At 41.5% G+C, this 21104-nt stretch overlaps 2 protein-coding genes and 1 pseudogene across 2 annotated transcripts; 1 reads left to right on the top strand and 2 right to left on the bottom strand.

The window, feature by feature from the left end:
* Positions 1-8190: 8190 nt before the first annotated feature.
* On the bottom strand, positions 8191-8768 carry LOC101114900 (RNA polymerase II subunit A C-terminal domain phosphatase SSU72 like protein 6-like; annotated as a pseudogene).
* A 4622-nt stretch (positions 8769-13390) lies between these two features.
* LOC101115155 (RNA polymerase II subunit A C-terminal domain phosphatase SSU72 like protein 4-like) lies at positions 13391-13975 on the bottom strand. The gene has a single exon (XM_042232796.1). It carries the CDS (start codon positions 13973-13975, stop codon positions 13391-13393), a length of 585 nt encoding a protein of 194 aa, XP_042088730.1.
* Positions 13976-20004: 6029 nt separating this feature from the next.
* LOC101115400 (RNA polymerase II subunit A C-terminal domain phosphatase SSU72 like protein 3-like) lies at positions 20005-20589 on the top strand. Its single transcript, XM_042232797.1, has one exon. The coding sequence runs from the start codon at positions 20005-20007 to the stop codon at positions 20587-20589; it is 585 nt and encodes a 194-aa protein (XP_042088731.1).
* The last annotated feature ends 515 nt before the right edge of the window (positions 20590-21104 follow it).

The following is a 21104-nucleotide window of genomic DNA, read 5'->3' on the forward strand; positions in this document are numbered from 1 at the left end:
GTCGCAAAGAGTCGAACACGACTGAGAGACTGAACTCAACTGAACTGAACTGGGAGGTGGGTCATAGAGGATCCTGCTGTGATTTATGTCGGAGAGTGTTTTGCCTATGTTCTCCTCTAGGAGTTTTATAGTTTCTGGTCTTACGTTTAGATCTTTAATCTATTTTGAGTTTATTTTTGTGTGTGGTGTTAGAAAGTGTTCTAGTTTCATTCTTTTACAAGTGGTTGACCAGTTTTCCCATCACCACTTGTTAAAGAGATTATCTTTAATCCATTGTATATTTGTTGTCAAAAATATGGTGTCCATAGGTGTGTGGATTTATCTCTGGGCTTTCTATTTTGTTTCATTGATCTATATTTCTGTCTGTGTGCCAGTACCATACTCTCTTGATGACTGTGGCTTTGTAGTAAAGCCTGAAGTCAGGCAGGTTGATTTCTCCAGTTCCATTCTTCTTTCTCAAGATTGCTTTTGCTATTTGAGGTTTTTTTGTATTTCTATACAAATTGTGAAATTATTTGTTCTAGCTCTGTGAAAAATTCTGGTGGTAGCTTGATAAGGATTGCATTGAATCTATAAATTGCTTTGTGTAGTATATACATTTTTACTATATTGATTCTTCCAATCCATGAACATGGTCTATTTCTCCATCTATTAGTGTCCTCTTTGATTTCTTTCATCAGCGTTTTATAGTTTTCTATATATAGGTCTTTAGTTTCTTTAGGTAGATATATTCCTAAGTATTTTATTCTTTTCGTTGCAATGGTGAATGGAATTGTTTCCTTAATTTCTATTTCTATTTCCTCATTATTAGTGTATAGGAATGCAAGGGATTCCGTGTGTTGATTTTATATCCTGCAACTTTACTATATTCATTAATTAGCTCTAGTAATTTTCTGGTGGAGTCTTTAGGGTTTTCTATGTAGAGGATCATGTCATCTGCAAACAGTGAGAGTTTTACTTCTTCTTTTCCAATTTGGATTCCTTTAATTTCTTTTTCTGCTCTGATTGCTGTGGCCAAAACTTCCAAAACTATGTTGAATAGTAGTTGTGAAAGTGGGCACCCTTGTCTTGTTCCTGATTTTAGGGGAAATGCTTTCAATTTTTCACCATTGAGGATAATGTTTGCTGTGGGTTTGTCATATATAGCTTTTATTATGTTGAGGTATGTTCCTTCTACTTCTGCTTTCTGGAGAGTTTTATCATAAATGGATGTTGAATTTTGTCAAAGGCTTTCTCTGCATCTATTGAGATAATCATATGGCTTTTATTTTTCAATTTGTTAATGTGGTGTATTACATTCATTGATTTGTGGATATTGAAGAATCCTTGCATCCCTGGCATAAAGCCCACTTGGTCATGGTGTATGATCTTTTTAATGTGTTGTTGGATTCTAATTGCTAGAATTTTGTTACGGATTTTCGCATCTATGTTCATCAGTGATATTCGCCTGTAGTTTTCTTTTTTTGTGGCATCTTTGTTAGGTTTTGGTATTAGGGTGATGGTGGCCTCATAGAATAAATTTGGAAGTTTACCTTCCCCTGCAATTTTCTGGAAGAGTTTGAGTAGGATAGGTGTTAGCTCTTCTCTAAATTTTTGGTAGAATTCAGCTGTGAAGCCATCTGGACCTGGGCTTTTGTTTGCTGGAAGATTTCTGATTACAGTTTCAATTTCCGTGCTTGTGATGGGTCTGTTAAGATTTTCTATTTCTTCCTGGTTCAGTTTTGGAAAGTTGTACTTTTCTAAAAATGTGTCCATTTCTTCCAAGTTGTCCACTTTATTGGCATATAATTGCTGATAGTAGTCTCTTATGATCCTTTGTATTTCTGTATTGTCTGTTGTGATATCTCCATTTTCATCTCTAATTTTATTGATTTGATTTTTCTCCCTTTGTTTCTTGATGAGTCTGGCTAATGGTTTGTCAATTTTATTGATCCTTTCAAAGAACCAGCTTTTGGCTTTCTTGATTTTTGCTATGATCTCTTTTGTTTCTTTTGTATTTATTTCTGCCCTAATTTTTAAGATTTCTTTCCTTCTACTAACCATAGGGTTCTTCATTTCTTCCTTTTCTGGTTGCTTGAGGTGTAGAGTCAGGTTATTTATTTGACTTTTGTTTTGTTTCTTGAGGTATGCCTGTATTGCTATGAACTATCATCCCCTTAGCACTGCTTTGACAGTGTCCCACGGTTTTGGGTTGTTGTGTTTTCATTTTCATTCATTTCTATGCATATTTTGATTTCTTTTTTTATTTCTTCTGTGATTTATTGGTTATTCAGCAGCATATTGTTCAGCCTCCTTATGTTGGAATTTTTAATACTTTTTCTCCTGCAATTGAGATCTAATCTTACTGCATTGTGGTCAGAAAAGATGCTTGGAATTATTTTAATTTTTTTTTTGAATTTTCCAAGGCTAGATAGATGGCCCAAGATGTGATCTATCTTGGAGAAGGTTCTGTGTGCGCTTGAGAAAATGGTGAAATTCATTGTTTGGGGGTAAAATGTCCTATAGATATCAATTAGACCTAACTGATCTATTGTATCATTTAAAGTTTGTGTTTCCTTGTTAATTTTCTGTTTAGTTGATCTATCCATAGATGTGAGTGGGGTATTAAATTCTCCCACTATTTTTGTGTTATTGTTAATTTCCCCTTTCATACTTGTTAGGATTTGTCTTACATATTGTGGTGCTCCTATGTTGGGTGCATATATATTTTAATTGTTATATCTTCTTGGATTGAGCCTTTGATCATTATGTAGTATCCTTCTTTGTCTCTTTTTGCAGCCTTTGTTTTAAAGTCTATGTTATCTGATATGAGTATTGCTACCCCTGCTTTCTTTTGGTCTCTATTTGCATGGAATATCTTTTTCCAGCCCTTCACTTTCAGTCTGTATGGGTCCCCTGTTTTGAGGTGGATCTCTTGTAGACAACATATATAGGGGTCTTGTTTTTGTATCCATTCAGCCAGTCTTTGTCTTTTGGTTGGGACATTCAAACCATTTACGTTTAAGGTAACTATTGATAAGTATGATCCCGTTGCCATTTACTTTATTATTTTGCGTTTGAGTTTATACACCCTTTTTGTTTCCTGTCTAGAGAATATCCCTTAGCAGTTGTTGGAAAGCTGGTTTGGTGGTGCTGAATTCTCTCAGCTTTTGCTTGTCTGTAAAGCTTTTGATTTCTCCTTCATATTTGAATGAGATCCTTGCTGGGTACAGGAATCTGGGCTGTAGGTTATTTTCTTTCATCATTTTAAGTATGTCTTGCCATTCCCTCCTGGCCTGAAGAGTTTCTATTGAAAGATCAGCTGTTATCCTTATGGGAAGCCCCTTGTGTGTCATTTGTTGTTTTCCCCTTGCTGCTTGTAATATTTGTTCTTTGTGTTTGATCTTTGTTAATTTGATTAATATGTGTCTTGGGGTGTTTCGCCTTGGGTTTATCCTGTTTGGGACTCTCTGTGTTTCTTGGACTTGGGTGATTATTTCCTTCCCCATTTTAGGGAATTTTTCAACTATTATCTCCTCAAGTATTTTCTTGTGGTCTTTCTTTTTGTCTTCTTCTTCTGGGACTCCTATGATTCGAATGTTGAGGTGTTTAATATTGTCCTGGAGGTCTCTGAGATTGTCCTCATTTCTTTTATTTCATTTTTCTTTTTTCCTCTCTGATTCACTATTTCTACCATTTTATCTTCTACTTCACTAATCCTATATTCTGCCTCCATTATTCTACTGTTTGTTCCCTCCAGAGGGTTTTTTAACTCATCTATTGCATTATTCATTATATATTGACTCTTTTTTATTTCTTCTAGGTCCTTGTTAAACCTTTCTTACCTCTTCTCAATCCTTTTCTGCAGGCTATTTATCTGTGATTCCATTTTGATTTCAAGATTTTGGATCATTTTCACTATCATTATTTGGAATTCTTTATCAGATAGATTCCCTGTCTCTTCCTCTTTTTTTTGGTTTGGTGGGCATTTATCCTGTTCCTTTACCTGCTGGATATTGCTCTGTCTCTTCATCTTGTTTATATTGCTGAGTTTTGGGGTGGCCTTTCTGTATTCTGGCAGTTTGTGGAGTTCTCTTTATTGTGGAGTTTCCTCACTGCGGGTCGGGTTGTATGGGTGGCTTGTCAAGGTTTCTTGGTTAGAGAAGCTTGTGTCGGTGTTCTGGTGGGTGGAGCTGGATTTCCTCTCTCTGGAGTCCAATGAAGTGTCCAATAATGAGTTATGAGATGTCAGTGGGTTTGGAGTGACTTTGGGCAGCCTGTATATTGAAGCACAGGGCTGTCTTCCTGTGTTGCTGGAGAATTTGCATGGTATATCTTGCTCTGGAATTTGTTGGCCCTTGAGTGGTGCTTGGTTTCAGTGTAGGTATGGAGGTGTTTGATGAGCTTCTGTCAGATTAATGTTCCCCGGAGTCAGGAGTTCCCTGGTATTCTCAGGATTTGGACTTAAGCCTCCTGCTTCTGGTTTTCAGTCTTATTTTTACAGTAGCCTCAAGACTTCTCCTTCTATACAGCACCATTGATAAAACATCTAGGTTAAAGATGAAAAATTTCTCCATAGTGAGGGATACCCAGAGAGGTTCACAGAGTTACATGGAGAAGAGAAGAAGGAAGAGGGAGTAAGAGGTGACCCGAATGAGATGAAGTGGAATCAAAAGAGGAGAGAGCAAATTAGCCAGTAATCACTTCCTTCTGTGTGCTCCACAATCTGGACCACTCAGAGATGTTCTCAGAGTTATACAGAGAAGAGAAGAGGAAGGAAGGAGACAGAGGTGGCCAGGAGGATAAAAGGGGGAATCAAATGGAGAAAGAGAGATCCAGCCAGTAATCAGCTCCCTAAGTGTTCTCCACAGCCTGGAACACACAAAGAGATTCACAGAGTTGGGTAGAGAAGAAAAGGGGGAGGGAGGAGACAGAGGCACCTGGTGGAGAAAAAGAAGGGAAGAGAGCAGTCAAGCCAGTAATCTCACTCACAAGTAAAAATGGATACTGAATATTGGGTTCTTAAAGGCACAAAATTGATAACAAATACCAAAAAGCAAAGATTAAAAATGTAGAGTAGAGGTTGGATTTTCAAAAATACAATATTAAAGAAAAGAAGAAAAACAAACAAAGTCACAAAAAACGTAATATATATATATGAAGTTTGCTTTAAAAATAGGGTCTTTTTTTGCAAACTAGGTTATAAAAATGAAAATTAAAGGAGTAATAGATGACTTAACATTTTTTAAAAAAAATTTAAAGAATGATCATAAAAATAGTAAAAATATATCTAGGACTTTCTCTGGTGTTGTTGTGGGCAGTGTGGGATCAGTTCATTTTCAGATAGTTCCTTGGTCCAGCTTATATTTCTCAAGATCTATAGGCCCCTTCCTATGTAGTCGGTACTTACTACAGGGTTTTAATCTATTGCACCTGTCACTTCTAAGGCGGTTGCCCCTGTTTTAGCTTCTTTGTTTGCTGGTCTCTTCAGTGTCTGATTTCCACCCTGACACAAGGCAGGCGGTGGTGGACACTTTTTTTAGGCTCACTTGTTCAGTCACACTGTGGGGAGGGAGGGACCCTGCAAACAAATAACACTGGCATGTGCTCACAGTGTTTCAGCCACACTGGGCCTACCCCCGCTTACGGCGCATGTGTCCTCCCTACCCACACTGCTCAGGCTCTAGGTTGCTCCGCTGGGAACCATGCAAGGCCAGCCCTGGGCTGCATGCACCTCCCAGGTCTAAGCAGCTCAGGTTCAGGCACTCGGGTAGTTCTCAGAGGCACAGACTCAGTTGGCCTGTTTTGTGCCCTTCCCAGGTCTGAGGAGCTCAGGTAGTGAGGTGTTTGGCGAACGCGGTCACTGCAACTTATCACCTCACCCATCCCTGCTGCTCGGTTTTCTGAGTGTACAACCAGCACACTCAAGTGAATGTTGGCCGTCCAGAACCCCAAGAGGTCTTAGTTGGCAAAGAAGCCTGCTTGCAGTTTAGTAGATAATGTCTCTCTGGGGCTGTGATTGCCCCCTTCCAGCTCTGGCTGCTTGTCACCAGAGGGGGATGGTCTGCAGCCGGCTAGTTCTGTTCAGTACTTTGTTCTGTGAGCAGGCCTGGTGGTGTCTTAGGTTAGGTAGGGTTTTCGCGCGGTAGCTATTCCACAGTCTGGTTTGCTAGCCCAAGCTAGTACACTTAGATTGCCCTCGGAGAATTCAGGCCCTGTCCTTACTCTAAGCAATGTAGCCCGCGCCTCCCTGCCCAGCCCCCACTTGCTAGTGGCGGGTGGAGGTGTCTGCGCTGCTTCTCCACTGAGGTTGTATCGTTGGGCTTGTAATCTGTGGGGTTTAATTATTTATTTATTTTTCCTCCCTGTTATGTTGCCCTCTGTGCTTCCAAGGCTCGCCACAGACTCGGCAGTGAGAGTGTTTCCTGGTGATTGGAAACTTCTCTCTTTTTAAGACTCCCTTCCTGGGATGGAGCTTCTTCCCTACCTCTTTTGTCTCTTTTTTTGTCTTTTATATTTTTTCCTACCTCCTTTTGAAGACAATGGGCTGCTTTTCTGGGTGCCTGATGATGTCTTCTGCTGGCATTCAGAAGTTGTTTTGTGGAATTTACTCCACGTTTAAATGTTCTTTTGATGAATTTGTGGGGGAGAAAGTGGTCTCCCCATCCTATTCCTCCACCATCTGAAGACCACCCCCCTCAATCTTGCTTTTTAGATCAATATTCATGGGCCTAGGCATAGCTTCTTGTTTTTATGCTCCTTGAGGTTGGCTGAATCTTCGGATCTGTAAATATTTTTTAATGAGTTTGGAAATGTTCACAATTGTTTCTCCAAAAATTATTTTCAGTCCCATTCTTTCTCTTATTTTATTTGAAACCCCAGCTCCACATTAGATATTTTGATATTTTTCCCTCAGTAGAAGAGGAAGAGGGTGACAGAGGATGAGATGGTTGGATGGCATCACCAATTCAATGAACACGAACTTGGGCAAACTCTGGGAGATGGTGAGGGACAGGGAGGCCCGGTGTGTTGCAGTCCCTGGAGTCACAAAGGGTTGGACATGACTCAGTGACTGAACAACAACAACAGCAAAGTCACCCAGGACTTGGTGCCATTGTTCATCAGAACCAAGAATATTTCACTACACAGTAGTAAGGAACCACTTTTTACAGATGCACAGTACTCAACAAATGAATGTTTTTAGCATGAAGAAAGTTCTCATTAGGAAAAAATGCTTTTCTCCATGGAAGTAATTTGTATTCAACAAAAAGCCAAGGCATTCACTTTGTAATAGGTTTCCCTGGTGGCTCAGACAGTAAAGAATCTGCCTGCAATACAGGAAACCCATATTTGATCCCTGGGTCTGTTAGATCCCCTGGAGGAGGAAATGGCAGCCCACTCCAGTATTCTAGTCTGGGGAATTCCATGGACAGAGGAGCCTGACAAGCCAACTTCCATGGGGTAGCAAAGAGCCAGACACGACCTAGCAACTTTCACTTTGTAATATGCATTCCTTACCACGAATGAGATGACACTTTTCTTTAAATTTGAAGGTTTATTTCATTTTATTACATTTAATGAGCTATTTGATTGAATAAATCATGCCAGAATTTTAGTAATAAATACAATTCATTATGCACCCTGAGTTTCTATTAAAGTTTGCATTAGGAAAGGACATCTGATCTAAAAATAAAAATATTTTGAAGTTCAAACATTCAATACAAACCTAGTTCACTAAAAAAAAAAAAAAATTCACATTTATACACATGCCAGAAAAGTAAAAGGATTGTTATCACTATAAATGGATAAAATAGACATTGTTTTTCATCTTCTGAAATATCCTTCAACACTTCACTTGTCCAGCAACCCATTATGAGCCTTGGTTTGTTGATCATTATAATGGAGTCATTGAGGTTGACTTCTTTGCAGAGATGTGTGAACACTGAATTATTCCTTTGAAGGCAAGTCTCCACACTATTCAAACTCAAATTGAAAGGACTTTGATGCCTACTTATAGCTTGTGTTCTGTTTGCCATGAAACCTTTCTATCCTCCACTTCTTACCTGAGTGGGATGCACCTGGAAAAAAAAAATCATACAGTTTTTAATATAAAAAAAACTTTGAAGACCCTTCTCAGAGAAAATATCCACTAGCCCAAAAGTCTATACTAAAATTCTTACTGACAAGGGAGCTAAAAGCCACCTAAGATCTTCAGTAGAAGCAGACTGTATGCAGAAAGCTCCTTCCTGTTTTCTGCTTTGCTGCCTGGAGCAGCTCAGCCAGACTGCTTTGCATGTCATCAGCCTGCTGGAGACCCTGGCAGAGCTCACAGATGATCGAAGCACCAAGGCTGGCTGCCTTCAGTGTGTCCTTTATATCCAAGTTGATCACATGCACAGGCTGCCAGGTCTTCTGTTCTCTAGCACACAGATCTTTCACCACCATTTTATACACTCTCTCAGCACAGGTGAAGATGACATCAAAGGGATCTGTGTACTCTTGAAATCGTTCTGGACAAGGCTTAATTATCTCATTTGTCCCCAGTGTGTGAAACACCCCACTGCTGCTATAGCAGTGGTCTTTGAGGAGAAGGTCTTGGCGCATCTACTCATATGTGGTGGAGAAATCATAGACTCCGGGGAAGGTGCCAGTCCTGGGAGAGTCATACAGGATCCCACTCCAAAAGACCTGACATTGAATCCTTTCTTCTTGAGGATATTGTGGGCTTTCATGCTTCTGTTCATGTTGCTCATATAGACCATAGCCATGCTGACTGGGGAGGAGGGCATGATGGTGGCCATTTGAGACTCCAGCTGCATGGGTGGGCTTCAGGGTCCAAGGGAACTCTGAAACCAGGGAGATGAGCTCCTGGGTCCAGCTCTTGTAACTAGTATAGTGTCAAAGAACAGAGACCAGGTTTATATGCAGTCATCACTCTGAAATGGGTAGAGAATTCTTGATTTATGAGTGTGTTAACTCTTGAATGATTGGGTTTGGATAGTGGATTTGGACTAGAGAACTAGATTCAGTCATCTGAACAATCTGGTATTAAATTATCTTTAACAACTAACTCTGGGCAAAGGTGTCACTACCCTGTGGCTGTTTTGAAATCTCCACTTATGATAGAAATGAAAAAAGGCAAAATGGCTGTCTGAGGAGGCCTTACAAATAGCTATGAGAAGAAGAGAAGCAAAAGGCAAAGGAGAAAAGGAAAGATATACCCATTTGAGTGCAGAGTTCCAAAGAACAGCAAGGAGAGATAAGAAAGCCTTCCTCAGTGATCAATGCAAAGAAATAGAGGAAAACAATAGAATGAGAAAGACTAGAGATCTCTTCAAGAAAATTAGAGATACCAAAGGAACATTTCGTGCAAAGATGGGCACAATAAAGGACAGAAACGGTACGGACCTAACAGAAGCAGAAGATATTCAGAAGAGGTGGCAAGAATACACAGAAGAGCTATACAAATAAAGATCTTCATGACCCAGATAATCACAATGGTGTGATCACTCACCTAGAGCCAGACATCCTGGAATGTGAAGTCATCCTGGAATGTGGGCCTTAGGAAGCATCACTACAAACAGAGCTAGTGGAGGTGATGGAATTTCAGTTGCGCTATTTCAAATCCTAAAAGATGATGCTGTGAATGTGCTACACTCACTATGCCAGCAAATTTGGAAAACACAGCAGTGGCCACAGGATAGGAAAAGGTCGGTTTTCATTCCAATCCCAAAGAAAGGCAATGCCAAACAATGCTCAAACTACCGCACAATTGCACTCATTTCACACACTAGCAAAGTAATGCTCAAAATTCTCCAAGCCAGGCTTCAGCAATACATGAACTGTGAACTTGCAGATGTTCAAGCTGGATTTAGAAAAGGCAGAGGAACCAGAGATCAGATTGCCAACATCCATTGGATCATGGAAAAGCAAGAGAGTTCCAGGAAAACATCTACTTCTGCTTTATTGACTATGCCAAAGCCTTTGACTGTGTGGATCACAAAAAAATTGTGGAAAATTCTGGAAGAGAAGGGAATACCAGACCACCTGACCTGCCTCCTGAGAAACCTATATGCAGGTCAGGAAGCAACAGTTAGAACTGGACATGGAACAATAATCTGGTTTCAAATAAGGAAAGGAGTACATCAAGGCTGTATATTGTCACCCTGCTTATTTAACTTATATGCAGAGTACATCATGAGAAACGCTGGACTGGATGAAGCACAAGCTGGAATCAAGATTGCTCGGAGAAATATCAATAACCTCAGATATGCAGGTGACACCATGCTTCTGGCAGAAAGCGAAGAACTAAGAGCCTCTTGATGAAAGTGAAAGAGGAGAGTGAAAAAGTTGGCTTAAAGCTCAACATTCAAAAAACTAAGATCAGAGGATCTGGTCCCATCACTTCATGGCAAACAGATGGGGAAACAATGGAAACAGTGAATACTTTATTTTGGGGGGCTCCAAAATCACTGCAGATGGTGACTGCAGTCATGAAATTAAGACACTTGCTCCTTGTAAGAAAAGTTATTACCAATCTAGACAGCATATTTAAAAATATAGACGTTACTTTGCCAACAAAGGTCTAGTCAAAGCTATGGTTTATCCAGTATTCATGTATGTATGTGAGAGTGGGACTATAAAGAAAGCTGAGCACCAAAGAATTGATGCTTTTGAACTGTAGTATTTGAGAAGACTCTTGAGAATCCCTTGGACAGCAAGGAGATCCAACCAGTCCATCCTAAAGGAAATCAGTCCTGAATATTCATTGGAAGGACTGAGGCTGAAGCTGAAACTCCAATATTTTGACCACCTGATGCGAAGAACTGACCCATTGGAAAAGACCCTGATGCTGGGAAAGATTGAAGGTGGGTGGACAAGGGGATGACAGAGGTTGAGATGGTTGGATGGCATCACCAACTCAATGGACATGAGTTTGAGTAAACTCCAGGAGTTGGTAATGGATAGGGAGGCCTGGGGTGCTGCAGTCCATGGGATTGCAAAGAGTTAGATATGACTGAGTGACGGAACTGAACTTATGATATTAGGCAAAATGCCCAGACTATTCCCAAGTTTGTCATCAGCCCTTCCAGTGACCTGAGAACATGCATATGAAGAACATGTTTGAAATTTCCAAGCTTACACTTCATTCAGTTATAAGAATTGTTCCATATTTTTTTCCTACAATTGTTGCTTTAGAATTGTAATTGTGTTAAATCACAGGAAGATACACATAGTTTTGCCCATAAAGTAATAAAATTATTCACCTGTGTAAAAAGGGAACTCCTGGAAAACATCCCTGCAGATAATATTTCAGGAGTTCCAAGAATACCACCTACCCTCCATTTGATTTTCTTGAATTCATGATGATTCTCCAGGGACAGGAGCAGCCACCAACTTTCTCATGTCTTCAAGTAGACAGTTGTCTGACCATTCTATACTAAAATATAGTCATTTTTAGTTCCATTCCTTTGTTAGTTTGCAGAATTAACAGAGCAAAGGATATTGATCTAAAAATTATGAACAAAACAAAATAAGGACAGTCCTGTTCCTTCAAAATGGTGCAAGAGAAACATTCACTTAGTACATCACAGATTTTATGTCCCTGTGCCTCCAACAGTTAGAGTGATTGTCATATTCATAGTCCTACCTTAGAAAACACACTTGGTCTTTTCAAAGTGTGAATCTCAGACCCAGGGGATTAACATCAACCTGGAATGTCTGAGAAAGGCAACTTTGGATCCCAGACCACCAAATCAGAAACTCGGAGTGGAGACCAGAGGTCTGTCATGTACAAAGCCCTTCGGATGATTGCGATGTACACCATGACTTGAGAGCAACTGCCTCAAAGCAGGAGTTTCTGAGCCTTGACTGGAACTTGGAAGTCCCTGGGAATTTGTACAAAGAATGGCTTCAAGAACACAAGGGAAGCAGAACATTTGTAAGAGAAAAGTCTTACAAACACCAGGCATAAATGGAAAAGTAGTCACAACTTAAATATAGCGTGAAATGTTATTACAGTCAGTGACCCAGACTTGAAGGGATCCTATAAGTCATGAAGAACGAGATCTTGGGTGTGAACTGAATAGAGTGAATGGAAATGGATCAGGGCCTTATGGGCCTTCCCCGCCAGGTCCTCAGTCAGCCTTTGTCTGTGAAAACAACTTCAGTCAAAAAATAACCTTGGGAACATCCCTGGTAGTTCAGTGGTTAAGAGTCTCTCTGCCTGTGCAGGGGGCACAGGTTTGATCCCTGGTCCAGGAAGATTCAACATGCCACAGGACAATATAACCCATTGGCCACAACTACTAAGCTGGCCCACTGCAACTACTGAAGCCTGCCCACCTAGAGCTGGTGCCTCAAACCAAGAGAAACCTGCACACCGCAATGAAGAAAATCCACACAGAGCATGGAAGACCCAGCACATTCAAAAATAAAGAAAAAGAATAAGTTTATTCACAGAAGTGAGAAAAGGCAGAAACAAAGGAAAACAGTCTAACAAAACTAAATAATAGTTTAGTCACTAAGGATAGTTAAGTATCTTTAGTTCTCCCTTAAGTGCTGTAGATAATATTTTGAGACATATCCTGTGAGCTATCTTGTAGATACTGAAACACCTGCCCTGTGGGTTAACTACACAATGACTATGCATTTGCCATGACATTTGCTGTTTTTGTTGTTTAGTCGCTAAGTCGCTAAGACTCTTTTGCGACTTTGTGGACAGTAGCTACCAGGCTTCTCTGTCCATGAGATTTTTCAGGCAAGAGTACTGGAATGGGTTGCCATTTCCTTCTCCAGGGAATCTGCCTGACCCAGGGAATGAACTTGTGTCTCTTGCATTGCAGGCAGATTCTTTACCACTGAGCCACCAGACTGGCCCCGTCTGTGATATAAGCTTCCACAATTTTGAAATTGCTCGTAAGGAAAGAGGAACAAACCAACCATAGAACTGAAGATTAACTGGACTTAAAAAATCAAGATGACACAGATCAAATCAGCTCATGACCAATATCAAGATGACTATCATAGCTGTTTCTGCATGTAGCCCCCTCCCTCTGTCTATAAAAATGCTTGCCCACTGATTGTCAGAGGGGCAGAGTCAGTCTTTGGAGAGAAGTCTGTCCTTCTCCCTGAACTACCATTCCCCTGCCCTCTCCACCTGATTGCCAGGATGCAAAATAAACTTTCCTTTCCACTAAACTTGGCTCTTTATCGGCTTTTGAGCAGTGAGAATCCAGAACCCACTTTCAGTTAGAAAACTCTAATCAAAATCAGAGGGGAGGAGTATGTTTCTAAAGGAGTTAGGAAATACTTTAAACCAACGTTGAAGACTAGCGCACAAATTGGTGCCATATAATGTGACCAAAGTAAAGGAAGGAGTCCGGGAGTCGGCCATGGCTTGCTCTCTTCTTCAGTAGAAGCAGACCGTGTGCAGAAAGCTCCTTCCTGTTTTCCTCTCCACTGCCAGGAGCAGCTCAGCCAGACTGCCTTCCATGTCTTCTGCCTGCTGGAGGTGTTCGCAGAGCTCACAGATGATCAGAGACCCAAGCGTGGCGTCCTCCGTGTTGTCGTCCATGTCCACGTTGATCACGTGCACAGGCTGGCAGGTCTCCTGCTCCCGGACCCACAGCTCTTCTATCACCCGGTCATAGACGCTCTCCTCGCAGGTGAAGATGACATCAAAGCGATCTCTGCACTCTTGAAATCTTTCCGGGCAAGGCTTGATTCTCTCGTTTCTTCCCAAGATGTGCAAGATGCCGTTGCTGGTATAGCGTTCTCGGTCTATGCGCACAAGGTCCTTGCGCATCTGTTCATACGTGGTGGAGAAATCATAAACCACAGGGAGGTTGCGCGCAGTTCCTGGGAGCCTGACTCGGGATCCAGCTCCAAAAGACCTGACACTGAAACCTTTCTTCCTGAGAATGCTGTGGGCCTCCATGCTCCTGTTCATGTTGCCCATGCAGACCACAGCCACCTTGAGGGAGGACAAGGACATGGCGGGGGCCACCTGGGACTCCAAGCAGATAAGTGGAATTCAGAGGCTGAAGGGACTCTGAAACTTGGGAGAGCATGGCCTGGGCCCAGCTCTTCCAGAGTATTCGTGTCAAAAAACAGAGAACGTTTTTATAGGGAGGCACTAGCCCTAGATGAGTGGAGATCTCTTCATTGGTGATTGGGTTAAATCTTGAGTGACTGGGGTTTTGTTTTCTTTTTCTGCTTTAAAGTTTATTGAATTATGCTTACATATGTACACATATCCATAAGGAACACATCCACAGAAACTCAAGAGCCCCCTCAGGCCACCTTTTAGCTTGAGTGATTGGGTTTGGATAGTGGATGCTGAACAGAGAACACAATCCAATCACCAGAACAATCCAGTGATTAAATCACCCAACTTCTACCTCAAACTTGTGCCTATCCCCAACAGCCATCACAGAGCATTTTGCAATCTCCAGTTAACCCCTTCATTGCTTATGCATATAGTGCTAGTTTTGTACTTAGGCAAAGTCAGTACGCTACTCACAGACTTGAAATTTTCAAGCCTATACCTAATTTAAAGACACAAAACATCACTATGGCTATTCTGTATCTTTTTCTCATATTGTTGATAACTTTGGAAGTGTAACTGTGTTAAGTTGTAGGAGGATATCCATATTTCTGCGCCTAAATTTATAAGATTATTCACCAGAGTCAATCAACCTCTGGAAACATTTCTGCTGATAGTTTTTCATAAGTTCAGTTCAGTTCAGTCGCTCAGTCATGTCTGGCTCTTTGTGACCCCATGAATCGCAGCACGCCAGGCCTCCCTGCCATCACCAACTCCCAGAGTTCACTCAAACTCATGTCCATTGAGTTGGTGATGCCATCCAACCATCTCATCCTCTGTCATCCCCTTCTCCCCCTGCCCTCTATCTTTCCCAGAATCAGGGTCTTTTCAAATGAGTCAGTTTTTTGCATCAGGTTTTATTCATATACTATTTTCATTCTTAGCAACTCCAGCAACCAACACATTTCCCACTCAGTGTCCACAATGTTCAAGGTTTGATGTCTTCCTAAGATTTTTTTGATGTGGAACATTTTTTTTAAGTCTGCTGAATTTGTTTCAATATTTCTTCTTCTTCTTCTTTTTTTTTTTTTTTCTTTTGGCTTTTTGGCTTTTTGGCTTTGAGGGATGTGGGATCTTAGCTCCTTAAGCAGGGCTGAAACCTGTACCCCTTACATTGGAAGGTGAAGTCCCAACCACTGGACAACAAGGGAAGTCCCTCATTTGCTTTTTTCTAACTCTACAATAGACATCAACTTCTACAAATCCATTAAGAAATATGCCACTAGATCAAAATATAAACAATAAATTCACCACCATTAAAGTTCTAACTTTCCAATCTTTTTTTTTAATTTAAATTTATTCATGTTGATGTATGCCAATCTTTTTTTATATTTTTATAACCTATAGGGCTTCCCTGGTGGCTCAGCAGTAAAAGATCCACCTGCCAATGCAGGAGATGTGGGTTCGACACCTGGATTGGGAAGATCCCTGGAGAAGGAGTGGCAACCCACTCCAGTATTCTTGCCTGGGAAATCCCATGGAGAGAAGAACCTGGCCAACTACAGTACACAGGGTTGCAAAAGAGTAACAAACAACTTAGCGACTAAACAACAGAGAGGACTCTTAAACGATGTTCCAAAACCTTTTTAATTCAGTACCATTCTTTTTAATTTATTCAAGTACATTTTATATTTTTAAGTAAATAAATTCTATTTTTAATTTCTTTTACACTACAAAAGAATACAATGTTGTATTAGTTTCTACTGTACAACAAACTAAATCAGTTATACATATATATTTATATATATACGTTTTTAGGATTCTTTTCCCATATAGGTCATTAGAGACTTTCAGAGAGTTCCTTGTGCGAGAGTAAGTCCTTATTAGTTAACTATTTTATGCACTTTATATTTTGTAATTCATCACTATAATCTCTCCATCTAAGTACCTGCAGCATTTTAATCCTCTGTCACATTTGCCTTGCCTGTCTGAACAAAGAGGAACTCAGAAACATATTACATTTTCCTCAAAATGGGTATTCTGGTGAAAAGAATATCAGCTGGATAACACATTTCTATCTTCAGAAGAACATCCTGCTGCTGCTGCTGCTAAGTCACTTCAGTTGTGTCTGACTCTGTGCGATCCCAGAGACAGCAGCCCACCAGGCTCCTCTGTCCCTGGGATTCTCCAGGCAAGAACACTGGAGTGGGTTGTCATTTCCTTCTCCAATGCAGGAAAGTGAAAAGTGAAAGTGAAGTTGCTCAGTCATGTCCGACTCTTCGCGACCCCATGGACTGCAGCCTACCAGGCTCCTCTGCCCATGGGGTTTTCCAGGCAAGAGTACTGGAGTGGGTTGCTGCTGCCTTCTCTGAAGAACATCCAACACTACCTAAAAACCTACCTCAATTTGGTGTTGCCATCACATGAAATGATAGCCTCAACAGATTATCCCCTCCAGTCACCAATCCTGACAGAGTACCCAGCAGCAGCAGAAAGACTAATGATAAAGCCCAAGGACTCTACCAGAAAAGAAACCCTCACGTTCCTACCACAAACACTGCCACATGCAGATACATACACATAATCACCTGTGGTGAAAGAAAATGTTTCTAAATTACTACCCTCTCTCCTCTTCAGCAAGTCCTGTTATTTCACTTCAACATCTCTCTTGATTCCACATCTACTCCACCTGTCCAGAGCCACAACCCTACTCCTGGGTCCACTCTTTACCTCAGGAATTACTGTATTAGCTGGTATATCTCCAGGTCCACCCTTCACTCCAATATGCCTGCAATGTGTAGAGAAAGTCATCTACTTGGTGACACAGCAAATAACTTAATTTAATCATGCCAACTCCCTCTCCTTTATTTTCTCCTTTAAGATGCACAGGTCTTGGTGTTACTGCTGATCACAACCAAGAATAAATCATTTCCCAGTAGTGAGGATGCACTTTCAGAGGAGCATAATACTCAAAACAATGAATGTTAAGCATGAACAAAATTCTCTTGAGGAAAGAATCCTTTTCTCCGTGGAATTTATATCAGTTCAGTTTAGTTCAGTAACACAGTCATATCCGACTTTTTGCAACCCCATGGTGTGCAACACACCTTGTGCAGGACTTCCTTGTCCATCACCAACTCCCAGAGCTTACTCAAAATCATGTCCATTGACTTGGTGAGGCCATCCAACCATCTCAATCCTCTGTCGTCCCCATCTCCTCCCACCTTCAATCTTTCCCAGCATCAGGATCTTTTCAAATGATTCAGTTCTTTGCATCAGAAGGCCAAAGAATTGGAGTTTCATCTTTAGCATCACTCCTTCCAATGAATATCCAGGACTTATTTCCTTCAGAATTGGCTGGTTGTATCTCCTTGCAGTCCAAGGGACTCTCAAGAGTCTTCTCCAACACCACAGTTAAAAAGAATCAATTCTTCAGCACTCAGCCATCTTTATGGTCCAACTCTCACATCCATACCTGACTACTGGAAAAACCATAGCTCTGAGTAGATGGACCTTTGTTGGCAAAGTAATGTCTCTGCTTTTTTGATATGCTGTCTAAGTTTTTCAATTTTTTTTCCCAAGGAGCAAGCATCTTTTAATTTCATGGCTGCAGTCACCATCTGCAGTGATTTTGGAGACCAAGAAAATAAAGGCTGACACTGTTTCCATTGTTTCCCCATCTGTTTGCCATGGAGTGACGGAACCAGATGCCATAATCATAGTTTTTGGAATGCTGAATAGTAAGCCAGCTTTCTCACTCTCCTCTTTCACCTTCATTAAGAGGCTCTTCAATTCCTCTTTGCTTTCTGCCATAAGGATGGTGTCATCAGCCTATCTGAGGTTATTGATATTTCTCAATGCAATCTTGATTCCAGCTTGTGTTTCATCCAGGTTGGCATTTCGCATGATGTACTCTTCATAGAAGCTAAATAAGCAGGGTGACAATATACAGCCTTGACATACTCCTTTCCCAATTTGGAACCAGTCCGTTGTCCCACGTCTGGTTCTAACTGTTGCTTCTTGACCTGCATACAGGTTTCTCTGGAGGCAGTAATGGTGTCTGATATTCCCATCTCTTGAAGAATTTTCCAGAGTTTGTTGTGATCCACACAGTCAAAGGCTTTACTGTACTGTAGTCAATGAAGCAGAAGTAGATGTTTGATACTTAATTATTAAACTATTATTATTTAGTCTTGTTAGATGGACTGCTCTCCTTTATTTCTGCATTCTCTCACTTCACTGATTAAGCTTATCCTTTAGCTAATTTTTTTCACAGACAAAAGCAGGCAGAGGACATAGTTGGGAAAGACCATAGGGTCCTGTTCTATTTCACTTAGAGCCCAAGATCTTGCTGTACAATGTTTGTTAGACCCCTTCAGGTTTGGGTCACTACTCTAATAAAATTTCATGCTGTATGTAGCTTCTGACTACCTTTTCATTTATGCCTGGTGTTTCTTTGACAAGATCTTTATCTTTTGAATATCCTGCTTCCCTTGTATTCTTGATGCCCCGTTTTGAACAAATTCTCACAGCTTCCAAGAATCGATCGAGGCTCAGAAACTCCTGCTTTGAGTCAGTTGCTCTCAAACCTTGCTGTACATTGTAATTATCTGAAGAACTTTGTACATCCCAGATCTCTGGGCTCCACTCCAAGATTTCCCAATTTGGTGGCCTGGGATCCAAAGTTACCTTACCCCACATTCTGGGTCAATGTTAATTTCCTGGCTTTGGGACTCATATTTGGAGAAGATCAAATATGTTCACTGAGGTAGGATTCCTTCAATGTGACAATCACTACAATTGACAGAGGCACAAGCCATAAATACTGTGAGTTTCTAAATGGTGCTTCTTCTGAATGATTTTGAAGAGACAAGATTGTGTCTCCTTTCTGTTTGGTGTACAGTTCATAATTTTTAGGCCTATAACCTTGGTAGGTCACCTCTGCAAAATGACAAAAGAAACAGAATTTAAAACTGCTATATTTCAGTATAGACTGTTCAGAGAGAGCTGTACTTGAAAGCATGGGGAAGCCATGGAGGTGGCTCCAGTCCCTGGAGAAACATCATGAAATCAAGAAAATCAAATGGAGGATGTGCGTGTTTTTAAACTCAATATTAACAGGAGGGGTGTTTTCCAAACAATTGCTTGTACACTGGTGAACCGTGCTATTATTTATGGGCAAAATTATGTGCTTCTCTGATAATTTAACAAAATTATAATTCTAGATTATCAATTGGAGGAAATAAATATGAAACAACTATTTTGCAATTATACATATAATGAATTAATTGTAACTTTGAAAACTTCAAACACACTTTTCACATGCATGTTCTCCAGTCAGTAGAGAGAATGATGACAAGCTTGGAAGTAGTCTGGACACATTGTCTTATATGTATAGTAGAATCTTCTAAATGTGGCCCAGAGGATGAAGTGGAGACTACAAAACACTCCCACCAGGGAGCCAGACCAGGGTAGAGACTAGACGTGCAGATAATTGAATTAACAAACTTAGCTTCACTTCAGTATTCTTCCCTGGAGAATCCCTTGGACAGAGGAGCCAGGTGGGCTGCTGTCCATGGGGTCACACAGAGTTGGACAGGACTGAAGCGACTTGGCAATCTTAGCCTCATACACACAGGCACGTACAGGGTTAACTGTACCTGGCAAAGGACTCTGGGGTGGCAAGGGAGCCGGGTGGGCACCTCCTGGCAGTCGAACTGGGTGATTGGATCACCAGGTTGTTCTGGTCACCCCATTGGGTCCACTGTCTACATCCAATCACTCAAGAGTTAAGCCAATATCCAATCAAGAGGTCTCCGCCCACCTTGGGCCCATGCCTCCATGTGAAGGCCTTCTCTCTTCTCTGATTCAAATGCTCACTGGAAAAGTGGACGCAGCCGGTCATCTGCCTGGCCTTCAGAGTCCCCCTCGGACCCTGAAGTCCTCCTGTCCAGCTGGAGTCCCAAGAGGCTGCCGCCATGCCCTCCTCCCCACTCAGGGTGGCCGTGGTCTGCATGAGCAACGTCAACAGGAGCATGGAAGCCCACCGCGTCCTCAGGAAGAACGGGTTCCATGTCAGGTCTTTTGGAGCCGGATCCCACGTGAGGCTCCCAGGAGGGCCACGCAAGCCACCCGTGCTCTACGACTTCTCCACGCCCTGTAAGAAGATGCACGGCGACCTCTCCTCTAAAGACCAAAAGCACTACCAAAGGAATGGAGTCTTACGCATCCTGAGAAGAAATGAGAGAATCAAGCCTGGCCCAGAAAGGTTTCAAGAGTGCCCAGATCCCTTTGACGTCATCTTCACCTGTGGGCAGAGGGCCTATAACCGGGTGGTGGCCGACCTGTGCGCCAGGGACCAGGAGACCTGGCAGCCTGTGCCGGTCGTCAACGTGGACATAGACGACACCCTGGAGGCAGCCAGCCTTGGAGCCTCGATCATCTGTGAGCTCTGCCAGGGTCTCCAGCAGGCAGGCGACACGCAAAGTCGTCTGGCCAAACTGCTCCAGGCGGCCGAGGAGAAAACAGGAAGGAGCTTTCTGCACACGGTCTGCTTCTACTGAGGAGGCATCTTGGCTGGTTTCAGCTCCTTGGTGGTAAGAACTCACGCCTGGACTCTTGATCTGCTGGGCATTTTCTGGGAGGGGCTTCTTCAGAGCCGTTTCTGCTAAAGGAAGAGTTAATTCACAACAGTGTTCTCAGAGTGATGGGTGCCCGGAACTGAGCTTTTATGCATTTGCCTGAAAGCCTCAGGGGCAGCTATCACCCTAGGGAGACCAGATTTCGAGTTGCTTTTGCAACAACATCTCTCTATCCCACATATGTGGATCATGTCTTTAGGTCTCTTTAAGTCTTCGTTTTTCACTATTTTTCTCTATACATCCCTTGATCAGATGTGCTCACATACTTATTTCTAATAAATCAATTTTTAGTATTACTACTCCAAATATTTCTGTTTCTATATGGAAATTAATAAATATCAATTCTGTTTTCAAACAGCACAATTTAAAGATTTACGTGTTAATTATTTTAAAAACACATTACACAAAAACATTTCTTTGTAATTTAAACAGACTCG

This window comes from Ovis aries, chromosome 15, assembly GCF_016772045.2.
Source record: "Ovis aries strain OAR_USU_Benz2616 breed Rambouillet chromosome 15, ARS-UI_Ramb_v3.0, whole genome shotgun sequence".
Lineage (NCBI taxonomy): Eukaryota > Metazoa > Chordata > Mammalia > Artiodactyla > Bovidae > Ovis > Ovis aries.

What these genes read in the sequence shown, in the direction of transcription:
- LOC101115400 (XM_042232797.1), top strand. Translation starts at nt 20,005, where the DNA reads ATGCCCTCCTCCCCACTCAGGGTGGCCGTGGTCTGCATGAGCAACGTC.
- LOC101115155 (XM_042232796.1), bottom strand. Translation starts at nt 13,975, where the DNA reads ATGTCCTTGTCCTCCCTCAAGGTGGCTGTGGTCTGCATGGGCAACATG.